This window comes from Trichomycterus rosablanca, chromosome 12, assembly GCF_030014385.1.
Source record: "Trichomycterus rosablanca isolate fTriRos1 chromosome 12, fTriRos1.hap1, whole genome shotgun sequence".
Taxonomy (NCBI): domain Eukaryota; kingdom Metazoa; phylum Chordata; class Actinopteri; order Siluriformes; family Trichomycteridae; genus Trichomycterus; species Trichomycterus rosablanca.
Genome location: NC_085999.1, coordinates 29,497,424 through 29,518,717, shown reverse-complemented (window position 1 = coordinate 29,518,717; position 21,294 = coordinate 29,497,424). Strand labels below are relative to the sequence as shown.

The window sequence follows — 21,294 nt, the reverse complement described above, 5'->3', positions numbered from 1 at the left end:
AGTATGGTGTATGGTACAGGACACTTACTGAAATGTGATGTGTGTGTTTTTATGTACTGTACAGTACAATACTGTGTATTTTTGTTTATTATTGTTTATTACAGGAATGTCTATTCTATAATTTAAGATTTAAGGGAAAATATAGTTGTATTTATAACAAAAAAGACCACTTAAGACATTAGAGAGGTTACGTAAGGGGGAGGTTTGGGGGGTCTGGCATGGATTAATTCTATTTACATTATTTCTTATGGGAAAAATAGGTTTAACATACAAACATTTTGACTTAAGAACAGCCCTTCGGAACCAATTAAATTCGTAAGTCAAGGGTCTACTGTACCGATTTATAATGGTGTTTTGAAAATTTGTAGAATGTACACATTTACGAACAGTAAATTACAACTACATGTGTGCAGAATAAAATTTGCGAATACTAATTTACTAACTACAAACAGTGTTTTCCATCTGTTTATTAGGATTTTAACATCATGTTTTACACACCTTGGTTACATTCATGGCAGAAATGGTAGTTACTGGTTACACAAGATTTCTCAGTTCACAAGTTTAATATCAAACACAGTCATGGACAATTTTGTTTCTCCAGTTCACCTCACTTGCAAGTCTTTGGACTGTGGGAGGAAATCGGAGCTCCCGGAGGAACCCATGAAGACACGGGGAGAACATACAAACTCCACACAGAAATAAACAGATGGAGGACCCGGACCGCCCCACCTGGGGATCGAACCCAGGACCTTCTTGCTGTGAGGCGACTGTCGCCTCACAGCAAGAAGGTCCTAGGTTCGATCCCCAGGTGGGGCGGTCCGGGTCCTCCATCTGTTTAAAAGCATAGATGAAAGCAAAATGCACTTAAAACATTTGCACTTGAGGACTTACACTTTTACATTTACTGAATGAGTCTTGATAATACTGTAATAATATTTAGTAATTGCTGAATATTTATATTGTTAATTGTTAGGAGACAGCTAACTGAATTTGCAATAGTACTGGACGAAGATTCATTCGAAAGTCGACTCACTGAGCATAAATGACTCAGTGAAAAGATTCAGAAGGTCTAGCAGTGCGCCCACTGCTGGTGAAGAATCGAGCTCAGTCACGTGATTAAGAAGCCGCGCAGGTAAAAAGACGGAAGTGGATCAGTCGGTCTGGATGACTGACAGCGGTGGTTGACTTCTTTAGTTTACTCATGTTTTTATATTTACTTGAACATAAATGTCACTGAGAGCTGGTCTGAACTTTGAAGAGGAAGAGAAGAGCCGTGAGTATGACTGTATATGACTGAGGAAAAGATGTATAAAGTGCTTTGACTGGTTGGCGCAGGCTTGTAATGTGTTTTCGTTTTCCAGATAGGGTATTTAAATTAAGCCATTCAGTCAATTTTAACAACGTTTTAATGCTAGTTGGGGTCGAGGTGGGTCCAGTGCCACCCTAAAATGCTGGGCGCAATAGCCAGAATGCTTCATTAAATACTGTTCTAAATGTCGCCCTTTTGTACCCTCGAAGTGCCCTTAACATTAAAACAAACAAACACAAACACACATGACTTAGGTTTAATAAATACAACTTGAACTGACTGAATTCAATAAAATGATCAGTTTCTTTTTGAGTCTTCAGCTTTAGCTCTAGTATTCCAGAACTTTCTGTTCTTGGTTATGTTGACAACTTGTGATCTCATGTGTACTTAAGTGTCACATTATATTAATAGATTTTTTTTACTAATCACTCAATTATGCTCTATAAAATAGGATTCAAATGTCTAAGAATGGACGTTTGGTGCTGTTTATGACAATATGACATATGACAATATGGAACGTCTATTCTTGGACAGTGTAGCCTAGTGGTTAAGGTACTGAACTAGTAATCTGAAGGTTGCCGGTTCAAGCCTCACCACTGCCACTGTTGGGCCCTTGAGCAAGACCCTTAACCCTCAATTGCTTAGATTGTATACTGTCACAGTACTGTAAGTCGCTTTGGATAGAAGGGTCTGCTAAATGATGTATTCTTTAAACAAAACTAAAAGTAAAAATGATAACTATGTTGTTGTCCCATGCTAAGAAGAGTTCGATTAACTTGTGTATATTGATATAAATTAATTCCAGAAATTACACTGACCATTTCAAACATCACTTCTTACATCACAGTCATAAGTCAAGTTTATTTGTTTAGGAGAGAGTTCAAGATAGGTAATTTCAGGGCATTTGGAAGCACTAAAAAGGGAGAAAACGCATAAAGAAAATATATTTAAAAAATAAGTTAAAAAAAGAGAGGTAATTTCAGCTATATACAGGTATATACTGAAACAAAACAACGTTCCTCCAGGACCAAGTTGCAGCATAGAACAAAAAGTGCACGACAACACAATATACACAGTCTAGATAAAAACAGTGCAATAAATACGAATAGGCCCTCAATAAGTACAAAATACATTTCTAATTTAAAAAGGTAATTAAGGGAGACAAGAGTATTGTGAAGCACTATTAGGACCAAAGTGTTTAGCCTTGTTTTAAATTTGTCTGAGAATCTCAGAAACCTAAACCAAGGTGAGGGTTAAATCAGTAACATAATAAGGTGGCAGTCTATTAAACTCCCTAAAAACAAATAAAATGACTTTAAACTACATCCTGTAGTTCACCGGATAACAAGGGTTTAACTTTTTCTCTGTGCCAATTAAGTCAATGAAGCCAATGAAGACTTATTGTCACTCATGTACAGAGCTTAGACACGAGTGACTCTTCGGATCAAGAGGAAACAGCAATGACTTGACCTTTAAAAGCTGTGCAAGTTAGAAGAAACTGCTTTTGATGAAAGATTTGTTTATCAAATCTGAGGTCATGGTCTAAATCACTCAGGATATTTTAACTGTGGTTTTGCATTTTGTGACAGGCCACCTAGATTACTTGTTAAATTGATAGTAGACTTGGGGAGTGAAGATTTGTTTTCATTAAAGTAAAGACAACTATTTGCCATTCAAAGTTTAATGTTCTTAAGATAATCATTGAGACACAAGAGATCACAAATCAGTAGGATTTAATAGTAGATAGAGCTCGGTGTCAGAGGACAGTGAAATAAAAAAAATTTGCTCTCAAATTATCTTTCTCAAAGTAATGTATACAGTGAAGAAAGTACTGATTTCTAAATAACTCCTATGATGATGAGGAACATTGGAGAATAGACTGCCGAGATTCAGAGAAAAGGTCCTCCAGTAAAGAAAGGATTTAATCCAGTTGATCATTATCCCCTTTTTGTAGCTGTTTGTATTACTGTAACTTTCTATATACACATTAAACAAATTTCAAGCATTTAAAAAATAAATAAATAAGAATGTAAAATTATTTCTTTGTTAATGTTTGTCTTATCAATAAATACAAACTGTAAAGGAACAAGTTCAGATTTCAGTTAAAATTCAGTTTTTAGTTTCCAGTCTAGATGATCCCTCTAGTTCAGCAGAACACGTTTGGTAACCCTGCTTTTATTTGTGTGTTTTAGGGTAAATATGATGTGGAGTTAAATCCAAGTGACAATGAGGATACTGTCCCTGCTGTACACGTGTTTTATGGTTCTTGACTATCAAGGTACATTTAAATTTGTTCCAATTATAGTAACAGAAAGTGATTTTGTGAGTCTTCCTTTATTGCTATAAAAACCCTAGAATTTTCTGTTTTTTTTTATCAAGTGTATATATAGAGCTTTATAAAGTTTTATGTTCCACAGTATCTCTGTGGTTCATTTGATGAACTGCAAAAAAAGAACTGCTCAGCAACTCAACAGGAATATGTAACCTGTGTCAAGTCTTTATTAATATCTTCAATTCAAAATGTTACACTGCTTAACTAACACCAAGTGTTAGATTAATGTTAGGGTTAGTGTTGGCGTATGTAGACGTATGGATTTGATTTGTTGGCTGGAACACTCACTAAACATGAGAACAGAATCTGTTTGTGTGAATCCCCTCCAATAAATCCACTAATACAAACAGACTTCTGTTATTAGAGGATGTAATGCAGTAGGTATATGAAACCTCAAAATCACAGTAATTGCAGTATTTATTCTGGTTTTTTTTTTTTATTATTTCATTTAGCTTAGTTTTATTTATTTCACATTAACTTAAATTCAGACACTATTTAAAATAGGGTTCAGTGTCACTTTTAGAATCTTTCTAGTCCTTGTATTAAAAATAAAACAACTATCAACTAAATTAAAATATTTGCACACAAAAGATGCCCTGTCCCAAATAGCGCCATACGTCCTTTTATTCTTCCCCCTAAATACGCACATGGTGAAAGTGTAAAGGTGCAAATGTATAGTACATAAGCCTACAATTTTGAAGGGGTGTAAAATTAGATGGGACAGTACCCAAGTTGCTGGTAGATCAAATCCTTTATGCTGCACATGAATGACTTTGGTAGTTTTATTAAACTACTTTTATTAATGTTTTAAGACAATGATTGAGAAACTTGACACTGATCACAGATCAGTAAGCTTCAATGGTATATTGAGCACAGTGTCCGAGCAAAATGAAAAATTGTGCTCTCCAATTATCTTCTGTATATGTCTAAGGAATATATATATACAGCAAAAAAAAAAAACACTGTCATGTATTGATTCTTGAGTAAGTCCAATGATAATAAGAGGAACAGTGGAGAATAGACGACCAAGATTCACAGAAAAGGTCCTCCTGTTTATTTCACAGTAACTTACATTTAGAAGCAAACTACAAAACAACAAATCATTTAAACAGGACAAGGCATTAAAACAGTGTAGAGAGAATTATAATCTTCTTGTTCTTTGTATTAAGAATAACACGACTGCACTTTAACAATACAGCATTAAATATTTTATTTTATGTTTTATTTATCAAACACAATCAGCTCTAAGGATTCCCAGTCCTAAATAGTGGCATGTGCCCTTTTCCAAATCACCTTATCTTTAGCTACATCAGCTACATTGTCAATTAAAAAAAAAAGCTCTGTTATGTCCCAAACCTCATGTATAAAACATATTATAAAGCACTTTTTTATATACACCGGTCAGCTTTAACATTAAATCCAGTGTGGTATGTTGAAGCAGCATTAATATTATAATAAATACGTGCAGCTCTGGACTCTGTCCTCTTTGAGACTTGACAACCTTATTTGGTTTGTCATTTGCATTATTTTCATGGTTTTTGGCTCTAGTGCTTACTATTAGGGCTGGGCGATATGGATAAAAAATAATATCTCGATATTTTTTTCTGAATGGCGATATACGATATATATCTCGATATTTTTTTATCCCATAAGGTAATAACAAAAAGAAACTTCTGAGACAAAGCTACATGTTCCAATTTTTTTACAGGCACTTTTATTAATACAACCCCTGGCAAAAATTATGGAATCACCACTCTTGGAAGATGTTCTTTCAATTGTTTAATTTTGTAGAAAAAAAAGAAATCACAGACATGCCACAAAACTATCATTTCTCAAACTGTCAACCCTCTGGCATTAAGAAACAATAAAAAAAGAAACAAATATAATAGTTGTGGTCAGTCACAATTGCTTTTTTTTAGATCAAGTAGAGGAAAAAAATATGGAATCACTCAAATCTGAGGAAAAAATTATGGAATCATTAGAAAACACTGCACCATTATTACTTTGTTGCACCACCTCTGGCTTTTATAATGGTTTAAACTCTATGAGGCATGGAGTTAACTAATGACAAACAGTATTCTTCATCAATCTGCCTTCAACTGTCTCTTGCTGTTGCCAGATCAGCTTTGCAGGTTGGAACCTTGTCATTGACCATTTTCTTCAATTTCCACCAGAGATTTTCAAATGGATTGAGATCCGGACTATTTGCAGGCCATGCCATTGACATTATATGTCTTCTTGAAGGAAAGTTTTCACATCCTTTGCCCTATGGCAAGATGCATTATCATCTTGAAAAATGAAGTCATCATCACCAAACATCCTTTCAACTGATGGAATAATAAAAGCGTCCAAAATTTCAATGTGGACTTTGGCATTTATTGAAGACCATCTCCCCTGTGCCTTTACCCGACATGCAGGCCCATATCATCAACAACTGTGGAAATTAACATGTTTTCTTTAGGCAGTTATCTTCATAAATTTCATTGGACAGACACCAAACAAAAGTTCCAGCATCATCACCTTGCCCAATGCAGATTCGCGATTCATCACTGAAGATCACTTTTATCCAGTCACCCACAGTCCACGATTGCTTTTCTTTAGCCTACTTTAACCTTGTTCTTTTCTTTTTAGGTGTTAATGGTGGCTTTTGTTTGGCTTTTCTGTATGTAAATCCCATTTCTTTTAGGTGATTTCTTACAGTTCAGTCACAGACATTGACTCCACTTTCCGGCCACTTGTTTCTCATTTGTTTTGTTGTGCAGTTTCTGTTTTCCATACATATTGCTTTGTTTTCTATCTTGATGCTTTGATGTCTTACTTGGTCTACCAGTATGCTTCCCTTTTACAACCTTCCCATTTTGTTTGTACTTGGTCCAGATTTTAAACACAGCTTACTGGGAACAACCAACATCTTTTGCGACATTCCACAATGATTTATCTTCTTGAAGGAGTTTTATAATCCTCTCATTTGTTTCAACTGACATATCTTGTGTTGGAACCATGATTCATGACAATCTGCTTTGTGCAACAGCTCTCCGAGGTGTGAGCACTCTTTTTAAACTGAAGAATAATTAGCAAATCTAATCTGCTGCAGATGTTTTGTTTTTAAACTGCAAATTACAGAGTGATTCCATAATTTTTTCCTCAGATTTGAGTGATTCCATATTTTTTTTCCTCTACTTGATCTAAAAAAAGCAATTGTGACTGACCACAACTATTATATTTGTTTCTTTTTTTTATTGTTTCTTAATGCCAGAAGGTTGACATTTTGAAAAATGATAGTTTTGTGGCATGTCTGTGATTTATTTTTTTTCTACAAAATTAAACAATTGACAGAACATCTTCCAAGAGTGGTGATTCCATAATTTTTGCCAGGGGTTGTATTCATGCTGGGGAAGCTTCACACAAGAATTATTTTTCCTTAAAAAAAAAAAAAGAGCTATTCTAAGAAAAAAAAAAGTTTTCTAAGGCATCGCCTGTCGTCTAATGTGAATTACAAATACGTATATTGTCTGGCCCTTTAAGAATGTTAAGTGTACTATAGGGCGCAGGGAGCGAGTGTGTAGGGAAGATGTTGGAATGACACGGTTTCCGGCTGAGCTTGTGTGACATTAAAAGTAAAACCCCGTTAAAGTAAACCCCTCGTTAACACCCCACCCCCCCATGTTTGGACTTTATACATTATTTTATGTATATGTCGCCACAACATTAACATTTACATTAATATTTTCTTTTACTGTATAGAACTCAGTTCTGTAATACAGGCAGAACTAATCGTTCATGATACTGTGTAACTATTACAACATTTCATGCATTTTAATCAGCGTTCTGCTTCATGCACTTTATTATTATTTAACAGCTTTATTTGTTGTTTAATTGCTGTTTGCTCCTTGTTTACTGCAGAGTTAGTTCATGCAATTTAATAATGTTTAGTTGTTTATTGGCCGACAACAAGAAATACTATAATAAAAGATAAATAAATAAATGACGTGTCGCACGTCGAGCGATCGTCCAGTATAAACTAACACGACCACGTACAACATCCAGTGCAGAAATTACTCCCCATAATGTTTGTTTTTTACAGATAGAGCAAATACTGTATATGCACATCACATATACAAACACGAGTCAGAACAACAGGAGACGCACCGCTACGTTATTATTACTTTCTCAACACTTAATGTGAAGTAAATACGTGCATGTCAGCGCGTGCATGCACTTGTGTTGGTTTTTAAAACGAATAACAACTCGTTTTCTTGTTTTTTAACTTTGGGATTTGAAGTGAAAACGAATGAAGGTACACGGAGCTGGAACCTTTTGTCTGGACTTGTTTTCGGCATTCTCTACAGAATACATTATTCCGCTGACACTTTGAATTCGAACCAAATAATTCCAAAAAGAGTAATTATTTTTCTTTTTAGTAAGCAGCTCCTCTTCGATAGCTTCTGTCATGTCTTTATCCGTCTCCATGCTATCGCTGCCTGCAGGACTTACTGGTGAAGCGGTGGGGAGGGGCGGGGCAGTGAGGGAGAGGGGCGGGGCAGGTGAACATGTGCAGAGACAAACTGGGAGAAGAGAAAGACGAACTGTCGATATATGCGATATTGTCTTATCTTATATCGCGTATGAAAATATATCGATATTTTATAAAATCTCGATATATCGCCCAGCCCTACTTACTATAGTATTGGAACAGTTTAGCTTGGGAGTTTGCCTTGTGCAAATTTGTGAGCCGAAGATTATGGCGATGTAGGAGCACTTGGGGACATGGCTAGAACATGGTAAACAAGCCAGCTTGACACTGTGTGTTTTACACAAGCTGTTATTTCAGTCAGACATTTGTCTTATTTACATAGCAGCTATTGTTACATGATGCTCTTCAGCTGTTTTCATCATATTTGTAATACAAAGAACAATTAAATATTGATCAATACACCCTTAAGTATTTACTTCGGAACAGTCTTGTAAATACTTTTTAAAGTCTGAAAGAACTTTTTAGTTGGTGTGAAAGGACAGACCTGAATACTTTTAAAAAGCATTCAAGTGTTCTGGGGTACTGGTGAGATTTCAGCTTGAATCCTATTGGTGATGAGCTAGCCCATTAGACCCATTTTTTTATTATATTAAATAAGTGTTTATTTAATTTGATGCACCTGTCATGCCATTTATGTAACAATTCTATTAATATGGAAACTTTCCCTCTCAAATTGAGAGGCACACATGCACTTCTTTACTTTAATGCACTGGTTTCAAAAGCCAGTAGGGTAAAGAGTGGGATTGTTAGTGTTGTGAACATTTTGAGCCTTTAAATTGAGATCAGTGTCCCAAAAAACCTTGGTTCTGAGCATTTTCTGTTTAATTCATGTGAAGATTCTTCCTGTTATTTTCAGAATTTCAGTATTACCATATGTGTATGTTTTTTTTTATTATGATGGATTAAGGTTTTTGTTTGTTCTCCTACTCAGTCATTTCGCTCCCTGCACCAGAAAACATTACCGTTAAGTCAAAAAACTTCAACATTATGCTTGAATGGAGTCCAGGAGAAGACACACCACTTGGAACAGTTTACAATGTCCAAATAGGGTAAGTTAATAAAAAAACACAACAAAATGGCTCGAAAGAATTGATAACATTAACATGCATTAATGTACAGTACATTATACTCTACATGGCCAATAATTGAGTTTAGCTTTTTTAGCCGCACAATTGTAAAAAAGGATATGAGTGGCCTGTACAGAGACAGAACTCAACCCTATTGAACACATTTGGTATGGATTGGTATGTTGATTGTGAGCCCAGGCCTTCTCGACTAACATCAGTGAGCTGACTTCACAAATGCTCGTTTGACTGAACTCCAAAATCCTGAAAAGACTTTTCAGGTGTATAGAGGCTGTTAAAGCCTTAAAATGGAATGCCCATCAAGCTTTTAGTCTGGTGTCCACATATCTTTGGCCACATATTTGGACCACTTGCAGTGTATATTTGGTTTATTCAGAGTGGAACACAGAATAATCACAAAAGCATAATTTCAGTTACAGTATAACCCTTGTGAAGAAGTAATAACTCTTAAGTTCACAACCGTTTTTTTCCACTTTCTATATGTATATAGCTTGAGTCATTTAATTAAGACTTTTAATTTTTCTTCCTTTATAGTAAAAAAACGCTACAGAACATCACTGGTACGATTATCAACATCTCAGAATACATCAAAGACATATTTAAAACATACACTCTTCAACTTTGGGCATCAAACGACAGTGGTTCATCACCTAAGGAAAGCCATAAATTTTCACCATTCCAGATCAGTAAGTTATACACCAGTCACTTTATCAGATACATAGCAATGTGCAACTTTAATAAGTACTTCATTTCAAATGTGATGATCACAGTAGTGCATGTTTACTCAGGACCCTGAGAAACTCACAATGATAAAAACATGAAGAGAATTTAAAAATGAGGAACAGATTTTAGAAAGAAACAAATGTGAAGAATTTTAAATTTAAGGGGGAATATATGGCACACCAGCACCGAGATTCTGAACCCCTCGGTTCGAAACTCGGCGTTGCCACCGGTCAGCTGGGCGGCATCTAGTGGGCATGATTGGCAGTGCCTGCAGCAGACACTCATTAGCCACCGTGTCTGCTTGGTGGGATGACCGGACTATGTGGGTCTGTGCAAGGACCCTGATAAGCAGATAGAGGCGTCTGTGCAGAGTGCATGGGTGAAAAGAAAGGGTTCGCTAAGGACTGTGCACAGGTTGGAGGAGGCGTGAGCAGCAATATACCCTCCTTGAATGCAATCAGGGATCCCCAGCAGCTGAAGACAAATTGACTACTCTAAAAGTGGGAGAAAAATGGGTGAAAATGCCTAAATAAATAGAAAGAGAAAGTATTTACAATTACAAAAATCTAAATGTAAAAGCAACTTTAAATAACAGGATGTCCTTTATTTTAGTTTATGTATTATTATTTTATTTTAATTATTTAAATGTTTTGACTTTTTTTTTACCACAGATTAATCTATATAAATGTTTAACTTAATATTTCTCTCAATCTAATCCTTGCCAGTTCCCTTGTTGTACGGAACACTGTGCCAACCCCATCATGGGAAGTAAAATGAAAATCTGTGGGACCAGGAGGTATACACCAGCTGCCGAATTGGACATATAATACTGACAAATTCCCCCTAATAATGGGTAAAGATACACACCTCATTGTGGAAACCTGCCAAATCGCCCTTACAGTCAAACACTAGCTAAAAGAATGCACGAAGAAGAACCAGATCGACTTACAATTATAACTAAATACAGATAAAGCATTTGATGGTTAAGGGCCTTGTTCTGGGGCCTAACAGTGGAAACTTGCAATGGTTGGACTTAAACCAGCAACTTTCTGATTACTTAACTGCTGAGTTACCACTGCCCTCACATTTGTATTTGTTGTTTTATTTTCTGTACTTCCAGCCACCATTGGTCCTCCCTCGTTCACTCTATCTGGCTGTGGCGACTGCCTGAACATCAGCATCTCTCTACCGAAGCCAAAATACATACTAGAAGGAGACTATAATTCATTCTACAACAATATATATTTTAACATACACTGGAGGAAAGCAGAAGATGAAACGGTAAACACCAGTATCCTAAAGTACTTTGTTTTTGGATCATACAGTCCAGGCATTACTGTATTCAGATCACCTTTCAGGTCTCACAATAGAAATGTTAAATGTGGGTGCTCAGTTGCTGACATTTCAAACTTATTGGTTCGAATCTCAGCTCTGCTACTGCAGGCTGGGCGCCTACATGACCAATGATTGGCTTGTTTGCAGGGAGGATGCCGGAGGGGAATCCTCATAACTGATACAAATACGACCTCTGCTGGCTGATTGATGGTGCCTGCACAGCGACAGGGGATAATGGGATCAGGGTGTGACCCTCCGTGCACACAGCTGATCCACATATGAACCCACCTTGAAAAAATGTTCAATGTCAAATAAATATTTCATATAACATTAGACTAACATTAATTAGACTAGCATTATGTCTAAAACAATATCCTGCTTAAAATGGTTACCTTCTCATATTACCTACTTGCATGCATATACAGTATATATGTATATATATGTATATATATATATATATATATATATACAGTGAAGCCCGAAATTATTCATACCCCTGGCAAATTTTGACTTAAAGTTACTTTTATTCAACCAGCAATTTTTTTTTTGGACCGGAAATGACACAGGCGTCTCCCAGAAGATAATAAGACGATGTACAAGAGGCATCATTATGGAAAAAAATATTTCTCAGCTTTTATTTACATTTGAACAAAAAGTGGCATGTCCAAAATTATTCATACCCTTCTCAATAATTAATAGAAAAGCCTTTATTGGCTATTACAGCAATCAAACGCTTCCTATAATTGCTGACCAGCTTTTTGCATGTCTCCACTGGTATTTTTGCCCATTCATCTTTAGCGATGAGCTCCAACTCTTTCAGGTTGGAGGGTCTCCTTGCCATCACCCTGATCTTTAGCTCCCTCCACAGATTCTCAATTGGATTCAAGTCAGGACTCTGGCTGGGCCACTGCAAAATGTTAATGTTTTTGTCCGCTAACCATTTCTTCACCACTTTTGCTGTGTGTTTTGGGTCGTTGTCGTGCTGAAATGTCCACTGGTGCCCAAGGCCAAGTTTCTCTGCAGACTGCCTGATGTTGTTGTTGAGAATCTTGATGTATTGATCTTTTTTCATGATGCCGTTTACTGTGATTAGGTTCCCTGGTCCATTGGCTGAAAAACACCCCCAAATCATTAGGTTCCCACCACCATGTTTGACAGTGGGGATGGTGTTCTTAGGGTTGAAGGCTTCTCCTTTTTTACGCCAAATGAAGGATACATCATTGTGGCCAAACAATTCAATTTTTGTTTCATCTGACCATAAAACAGAAGACCAGAAGTCTTCTTCTTTGTCCAGATGAGCATTTGCAAAGGCCAAGCGAGCTTTTGTGTGCCTTTTCTGGAGAAGTGGCGTCCTCCTTGGTCTGCGTCCGTGGAACCCAGCAGTGTGCAGTGTCCGTTGGACTGTCTGCCTTGAGACGTTGCCACCAGCAGAGCCCAGATTCACCAGGATGGCCTTGGTGGTGATCCTTGGATTCTTTTTCACCTCTCTCACTATCCTCCTGGCCAGCACAGGTGTCACTTTTGGCTTCCGACCACGTCCTCTGAGATTTTCCACAGTGCAGAATGTCTTGTATTTTTTAATAATACTTTGCACTGTAGCCACTTGAACTTGAAAACATTTAGATATGGCCTTATAGCCCTTTCCTGACTTGTGAGCTGCCACAATGCACAGCCGCAGGTCCTTAGTGAGCTCCTTTGTCTTAGCCATGACTGTCCACAAACCAACTGCAGAGAGTTGCTGTTTTTCACCTGTTGAGTTGATTAAAACAGCTGTTCCCAATGAATCAGTGTAATTAGGATGCTTTAGAACAGCTTGGACTATTTGGAATGGTATAGAACTTTGGATTTTCCCATAGACTGTGACAGTTTGCAAAGGGTATGAATAATTTTGGACATGCCACTTTTTGTTCAAATGTAAATAAAAGCTGGGAAATATTTTTTTCCATAATGATGCCTCTTGTACATCGTCTTATTATCTTCTGGAAGACACCTGTGTCATTTCTGGTCAAAAAAAAAATTGCTGGTTGAATAAAAGTAACTTTAAGTCAAAATTTGCCAGGGGTATGAATAATTTCGGGCTTCACTGTATATATATATATATATATATATATATATAATAATTTCTATTTTAGGATGGATGCACCAATTCTGTTGCATCAGAGTATCAGAAAATAATGGTGCAATCAAACACACACGTTCTCGAATACCTTCAGAGGGGTGAGCGATACTGTGTGCAGGTCCAGCCACAGAGCACCTCTGTCCCCGACGTCCAGACTTCCTGCTGGATCTGTGAATTCACCAGTATAAAAGAGCCAAGAGGAGGTGAGCAGCCTTTTTTCATATTTAGATCAATTAATACAAGCGGGGGACAAAATAACAGAAACGCTACTTAAAACTTTATAATCAGAGACACAGAGTGGAAAAAGTATATTTTATTAATTGTGCATGATTGCCAATCAACAACATGTTATAGTAACAAAGGGGCTCTGCCAGTAAACATTTGATGATGTTTTTTTTCCTACACCCAATCTGGTCACTCGACTGCAAACTAGCACCCGCTCTCCCCAACACGTTTGCAGTTGGCTGATTTTTTTTCAGCAGTCGCCAACTGTTTTTTTTTTTCTCTCTCACCAGCGATCAGTGGACTCTCACAGAGATCCATACTTCATATTTAAAGTCGCACCATGCCCTGCATATGTATTCTCCACTGCTCATGTCGTCACCTCGACCACACTGCATTTTTTACAGTGCCAATGAGGAGAAACCCAATCCAAACTTCCATCTCTAGGACCTGACAAATGAAAATTTTATACAGTGGGGGAATAAGTATTTGATTCCCTGCTGATTTTGTAAGTTTACCCCCTTACAAAGACTTGAACAGTCTATAATTTTTATGGAAGGTTTATTTTAACAGAGAGAGACAGAATATCAACAAAAATCCAGAAAAAAAACATTAAATAAAAGTTATAAATTAATTTGTATTTAATTAAGGGAAATAAGTATTTGATCCCCTACCAACCAGCAAGAATTCTGACCCCCACAGACCGGTTATGTGCCCATGAGGCACACAAATTACACCAGAATTACACGGGAGGAGCTTGTCAATGATCTCAAGGGAGCTGGGAGCAGAGAAATGCTGGATATGACCCCAAGAACACCATCCCCACCGGGCATTTCTTTGCCTCCAAACACGGCGAGTGGAGTTGATGCCAAAGAGCTCAATTTTGGTCTCATCTGACCATATCACATTCTCCCAAGCTTTCTCTGAATCATTCAGGTGTTCATTGGCAAACTTCAGACGGGCCTGTACATGAGCCTTCTTGAGCAAAGGGACTTTGCGGGCACTGCAGGATCTCAATCCATTACGGCGAAGTGTGTTACTAATGGTTTTCTTGGTGACTGTGCTCCCAGCTCCCTTGAGATCATTGACAAGCTCCTCACGTGTAATTCTGGACTGACCTCACCTTTCTCAGAATCATTCTTACCCCACCAGGTGAGATCTTGCATGGAGCTCCAGAGTGAGGGTGATTGACTGTGATCTTGTATTTCTTCCATTTTCGAATTATCGCACCAACAGTGGTCTCTTTCTCACCAAGCTTCTTGCTGATGGTCTTGTAGCCCATTCCAGCCTTGTGCAGGTCTACAATCTTGTCCCTGACGTCCTTTGATAGCTCTTTGGTCTTGCCCATGGTGGTCGAGTGATTTGAACGGAAGAAACTGATTCTGTGACAGGAGTCTTTTATACAGGGACAGGACTAATTTGTGTGCCTCATGGGCACATAACCGGTCTGTGGGGGTCAGAATTCTTGCTGGTTGGTAGGGGATCAAATACTTATTTCCCTTAATTAAATACAAATTAATTTATAACTTTTATTTAATGTTTTTTTTTCTGTATTTTTTGTTGATATTCTGTCTCTCTCTGTTAAAATAAACCTTCCATAAAAATGATAGACTGTTCAAGTCTTTGTAAGGGGGTAAACTTACAAAATCAGCAGAGGATCAAATACTTATTTCCCCCACTGTATATTGACCCTCTACCATTTACTAGACATGTTCTTTTTTCCCCTGCTCTTTCTAGTGGCATACCTGGTTGGATGGGTCATTGGCTTCGTCAGTTTAGTACTGTGCTTGCTGATCTTGACAGTCTGTGTCGTCTATACCGGCTTTCTGTGCAAGCCGAAGAGGAGACTTCCCAAAGCTCTGGTAAGGAAGGGAAAACACAAAAGGTCTGCAAAAAGTTCCACTCTATAATCATTTTCGTAAGTGATAAATGCATAATTAAAAAACATATTTCTCTAAATTACTTTAATGATTTTGAATGTTTAATAAAAGTATTAAGTATTTTCGCCCCGTAAGACATACTTGGAATCCAGAGTTTTAATCATTGTTCTGAAAGCTTCTTTCTCAACTGTCCATAGAGGAATGGTGTCATTGCATGTGGAATGTTGCTGTTTTGTAATTTCGCTCCACCTGGCTAACTAGTATGCTGTACCTGAACCAGATGTCTACTGACTGTCCACTCTATTAGACACTCCTACCTAGTCGGTCCACCTTGTAGATGTAAAGATGACGATCGTTCATCTATTGCTGCTGTTTGAGTTGGTCATCTTCTAGACCTTCATCAGTGGTCACAGGATGCTGCCCATGGGGCGCTGGGCTGGAAATTTTTGGTTGGTGGACTATTCTCAGTCCAGCAGTGACAGTGAGGTGTTTACAAACTCCAGCAGCGCTGCTGTGTCTTATCCACTCATACCAGCACAACACACACTAACACACCACCATCATGTCAGTGTCACTGCAGTGCTGAGAATGACCCACCACCCAAGTAATACCTACTCTGTGGTGATCCTGGGAGAGTCCTGACTATTGAAGAACAGCATGAAAGGGGGCTAACAAAGCATGCAGAGAAACAGATGGACTACAGTCAGTAATTGTGTAACTACAAACTGCCTTCATGACACATGTAAAGCCGCCGGCTGCATCCTTTAACCGACCACCGGCGAATTCTCTAGATTCTTTGTCCAGACAGTAGAAGTTCTTTATTCTGTCTTTAGATGGTAGGCTAGTGCATCTTCCCCACCTGAACGCTCCAGAGTGGTGAACATTTTGAGGCCTTAAAAATGGGTTCATTTGCCAAAAAGGTTGAGAACCCCTGCATTACAACCATGCGAGAGGTAAATGAATAATCTATTCAGAAAAAATGAGTAATGAGAAAGGAAACAGTCCCAGTTAAACCGTCACTGACATATAGGCTCGGTCAGCAATAAAAGGTCAGACCACAATGTAAAAATGACACGTGAAAGAAATTTTCCAGGCAAGTTCAATCGATTTCTTTGTTATTCTGTGTGCTGAAAATAAGACTGTGTAGGTGGCACAAGTGCTGTTTTGTTTTCTTGTTTTTTTTGCTTAGTCTTCAATCTTGCCTTCTTGATGAAAATGTTTGCATTGTCAATCGTATCTATAACCTAACCTAAAGGGACATGTTTTTGTCTTTCCATTTTTGTCTCAGGTTACACTTGCTCCTGCTTACATCCTTTACCTAGAAGAGGTTTGTCCATCCATTGCTGACGTTGAGTGTAGCCTAAAGAAAAACGAAGCCAAGGATTTTCATCAACAGGTCTGTCTGTTGGTTTAATGTCAGTTCACAATAGTAATTATTTATAATTTGTATATACATGAAGAATTACATTTGTTTTTTTTTCTCATTCTGTGTTAGCACACGAGTATTGTTGATGACAATAATGATGAGGAGAACAAAGAGGAGGAGGAAAGTCACCATGGTTACATGGACCGAGCTGGCAACGGCAGTGATGGGGAGGCAGAAAGTACAGAAAGTGACACTTCCGATGTTTTATGTAAAGCTGCAAAGATTTATGGGAATTGTAGTTTGGAGGGCACATTAACTCCAACAGAACCCCAAGAAATTGCACCCTGTTGTTTTCAGAACAGTTTGGACAAAGATCATGAAAACAGAACAGTTTGCTCTGAGTCTGCAAACGAAAACGTTCATCCTCCGGAATCAAAAAGAGAGGGAAAAGTAGTGGAGCAAAAAAGGGAAAATAATCAAGGTGGTTTTAAGAACGTCAACCTGTTGTCAGTGACGTTAAAGTCTATGCAGCAGAAGGACGAAGAGATGGATGAAACGGATGAATCCAGAGAGCCTCTGTTATCTTCTTTGCTCAAAGAACTGCACGATGATGCGCTCGCATCAAAGCCACAGACGGAAAGTTCCTCGTTTAGTGAACTTCCAACAGCCTGTTTGCTCCGGAGAGACTCACAGACAGAATCACAGAACAGACATGAGGAGCAGACTGACTTATTACACACAGATGTGTGTGATCGTACTCAAACAGGATATTTGGCAACACACATTGGCACAATAGACACAGAAAGTGACTCATCTGAGGAGGACGAAGAGGAAAATACCTCCGACTACATGACTCGATAAAGTCATGACTTTCATTGTGACTGTGGTTTTTTATGAATTTCTTAATGTTCTTAGGAAGCACTCGTGATTTATATAATATTACAGGAGAATTTTCTTGCATTACAGGGTCCATTCTCCCTCTTTGGTGTCTAAATTAGGGCTGGGCGGTATGGCTAAAAAACTCATATCTTGATATGCTTTTGAGAAGTGGCGATATACGATACGATTATAATGTAAATTTAAAGTACAATCTTCAAAACACTGTAGTTCTGATAAATTCTGACTAATTACAGTGTTTGTTTTGTATTATTACAGGCTGTGTTTGTATTCATATTGACATTTATGTTAAACAAACCAGCAGAATCTCACAATCACATTTATACTGTCCGTTTTACTTCAAATAAATGAGCATCAAAAAAATCCCAAAAACGTTTAATATTAGATAATGCTTTGCTATCATTACAAAATGAAAGTGCACGGTAAACAGCAGCACCACGACCCAGATCAACCACACAGCCGTATAAAATCATAACCGCTGTTTACCTCGGAGGCCATCTTGTATATTTCCAGAATTTTTCCAGAATATAAAAATCCATATTTAACTGTGTTTATCCACCTAACCAATGAAAACCGCCTTAGATCGTTTAACTTAATTCATTCTCTCGGCTGTCGCGGTTGAAAGCTGAAACTGGTAATTCGTTCACTTATCTGTCAATTATACAGCAACCAATAAAGAGAAAAATTCCCAAAATCTGAATTCGAAGCTCTAATTGCTTTATACGTACATCGGAATCTCTTGAACAGTAGTTGCTTTGCTCACAAAGTGAGCAAAACGAATGAATCTTTACCATAGATAAGAGCACAGTTTTCTGATTCGATTCCAATGAGTAATTCGTCTGAAAAGAGTCGTTTCTGACTGATTGACTCAGTGATTCAGTTACCATGCTCGCGAAGGAAAGCGTTCCGCTTAGCGCTTTTGTGTTTTAAACGCTCTCAAATGGTAACCTGTGTATTCTATGCGTACTCAATATATCGAATATGGTCATTTTCAACATCAGGTAAAAAGTAATATCGATTATATCGATGTTTACGGTATACCGCCCAGCCCTAGTCTAAATCACCTGAATTTTGTATTTTCATAATTTATTTCTGTCTAAGCCGACCACGTAAACAGATTTTCCAGACAGCCAGTTCATATGTTCGTTGTTTGGTGTGCTAATCATAGCAAGCAATGTTGCCAGATATTTCTTAAGTAAATCTTCTTTCTACAATTCTACAATGACACCTCAGGCTTTCTTTCAAAACAAACACTTGCCTTTTAGCCTGAAAAATTTAACAACAAATTAAAACTAATACAGCGAATGATTTGTTAGTTGAACTTTTTGTATGATTATTTATTTCTTAAAGCTATATTAACAAACAGATTTTTCTATTGGTGAAACTGAATGCTTGTTTTTCAATGATCACTTAACAAGCAAACATGTTAGGGTGAGACTGAACATTTGTTGCTCGATTTGAAACAAAATGCTGTAAAGTACGGCAGAATTAAATGAGTACATTCCGCTTGGCTTTGCTTTACGCTTTAAAGTTAGAAATCTTTTTAGACTTCTATTTAAATTGTTTACATGTTTGTTTTGTGGACTGCAGATGTTGGGTGTTTATGTAATTTTGTTCATCTGAGAGCAGAGGTCAATGTATTAAATCAAAGCAATCATACAGAAATGTGAAGGTAAGGCTTGACTAAGCTATTCAGACCAAAATAAGGTGCTAAAATAAATGTAAAGAATGTAATAAAATATTTGTCTTCAGTTCTATTTTTAAAATAATGCAGTTAACTGTCATCCATTGTTCTGCTCACTGTGTAATCAATGTCTGTTTTGTTGCTCGTTTTACTGTATGTTGCACAGTCTGAATTGTTTTATGTCAGCAGTGCTATCGACCTGTCGGGCATTTACAATGGCTATGTCTTGGGGGGGAGGTAAGCCAAACAGCCTAGCCATTGATTTTTTTGCATCATTTCACCGTTCTTCTGGATGAACTTTGTATATATTGGACCCTTGATTTACCAGGTAAGATATACGGCTCTAAATGTATAATAAATGCATCCTGATATATACACTGATCAGCCATAACATTAAAACCACCTCATTGTTTCTACACTCAGTGTCCATTTTATCAGCTCTACTTACCATATAGGAGCACTTTGTAGTTCTACAATTACTGACTGTAGTCCATTTGTTTCTCTACATACGTTTTTAACCTGCTTTCACCCTGTTCTTCAATGGTCAGGACCATCACAGAGCAGGTATTATTTGGGTGGTGGATCATTCTCGGCACTGCAGTGACACTGACATGGTGGTGTGTTAGTGTGTGTTGTGCTGGTATGAGTGGATCAGACACAGCAGCGCTGCTGGAGTTTTTTAATACCGTGTCCACTCACTGTCCACACTATTAGACACTCCTACCTAGTTGGTTCACCTTGTAGATGTAAAGTCAGAGACGATCGCTCATCTGTTGCTGCTGTTTGAGTTGGTCATCTTCTAGACCTTCATCAGTGGTCACAGGACGCTGCCCATGGGGCGCTGTTGGCTGGATATTTTTGGTTGGTGGACTATTCTCAGTCCAGCAGTGACAGTGAGGTGTTTAGGCCAGTGTTTCTGATAAGGTGTTCATAAAAACATATAAATGGATGAAGAATTATTTCATCAAATACTTGCTAAAGAGTTTATCATAGCAAACCATACGGCAACAGGAATAAATATATTATGACATTATTATTATTAATTATAAGCATAAATAATAATGAAATAATACTCCTAAAGTTGCTGGTTCTAGCCCCACCTCTGCTAGGATGGCACTGATGGGCCCTTGGGCAAGACCCTTAATCTCTGATTGCGTTGTTTGCATTTGGCTTTGAATAACAAAGGGTCAGTTGAATACCAAACTGCAAAACAAAAACGAAAGGCAAAAGTACGTACAAGCCTGGATGCTTATTGTAGTTTGCAACCAAAAGTACTACAGTTCCCATAGTGCATTGTATGACGTTACGCAGTTGGTTGACCCTGTCACAAGAGCCTGTTTATGTTGTTTCGGAATTGCTGTAAACATTGTATTTCTTGTGTTTATGTGTATATTCTTTAATATTATACTGCATGAACTTAGCTTTTTACTTTACTTGCATTGCCTGCGTTGCTTACTCACTGTAAGCGACATTCTCTAAATCCAATCAGCGCACTGTTTTTAGTAAACTGGCCAATCGTGTAAAGAAGGCGGGATTTGACTGAGTACAGGTAGGGAAAAAAGCCATGCAACGTATTACGTAAACACACCGCACTTAAGGAAGGAAGGCGGCGTTTCCGAGAAATGTCGAGCCGATCCGTTATCATGGCTTCCTTCATAGTTTTGTATGTGAGAAGTTTGTTGTTTTGGACGTTTTTAACCGGTAACAAATAGACAACATGTATGCTTTTATAAATGGACGGTTTTTAGGAAGTTGAAGATGGGAATTAACAATAAGCGTGTGTTAGGTATTTTTCCCACGGTGCAGAA

The 21,294-nt window shown here is 37.7% G+C and overlaps 1 protein-coding gene across 1 annotated transcript; it reads left to right on the top strand.

Moving 5' to 3' along the window:
• Window positions 1-1,169: 1,169 nt before the first annotated feature.
• On the top strand, window positions 1,170-19,541 carry crfb1 (cytokine receptor family member b1). Its single transcript, XM_063006241.1, has 9 exons — window positions 1,170-1,273; window positions 3,502-3,587; window positions 9,107-9,224; window positions 9,795-9,946; window positions 11,104-11,264; window positions 13,451-13,640; window positions 15,397-15,521; window positions 16,828-16,935; window positions 17,035-19,541. The coding sequence occupies exons 2-9, from the start codon at window positions 3,536-3,538 to the stop codon at window positions 17,764-17,766; spliced, it is 1,638 nt and encodes a 545-aa protein (XP_062862311.1). The 5' UTR covers window positions 1,170-1,273; window positions 3,502-3,535; the 3' UTR covers window positions 17,767-19,541.
• Window positions 19,542-21,294: the final 1,753 nt, after the last annotated feature.

Excerpts from the sequence above, each read along its gene's own strand:
- crfb1 (XM_063006241.1), top strand. The coding sequence starts at position 3,536 with ATGAGGATACTGTCCCTGCTGTACACGTGTTTTATGGTTCTTGACTAT. Across the intron at positions 9,947-11,103 it reads ATTTTCACCATTCCAGATCA|CCACCATTGGTCCTCCCTCG; the intron begins GTAAGTTATACA and ends CTGTACTTCCAG. Across the intron at positions 13,641-15,396 it reads TATAAAAGAGCCAAGAGGAG|TGGCATACCTGGTTGGATGG; the intron begins GTGAGCAGCCTT and ends TGCTCTTTCTAG.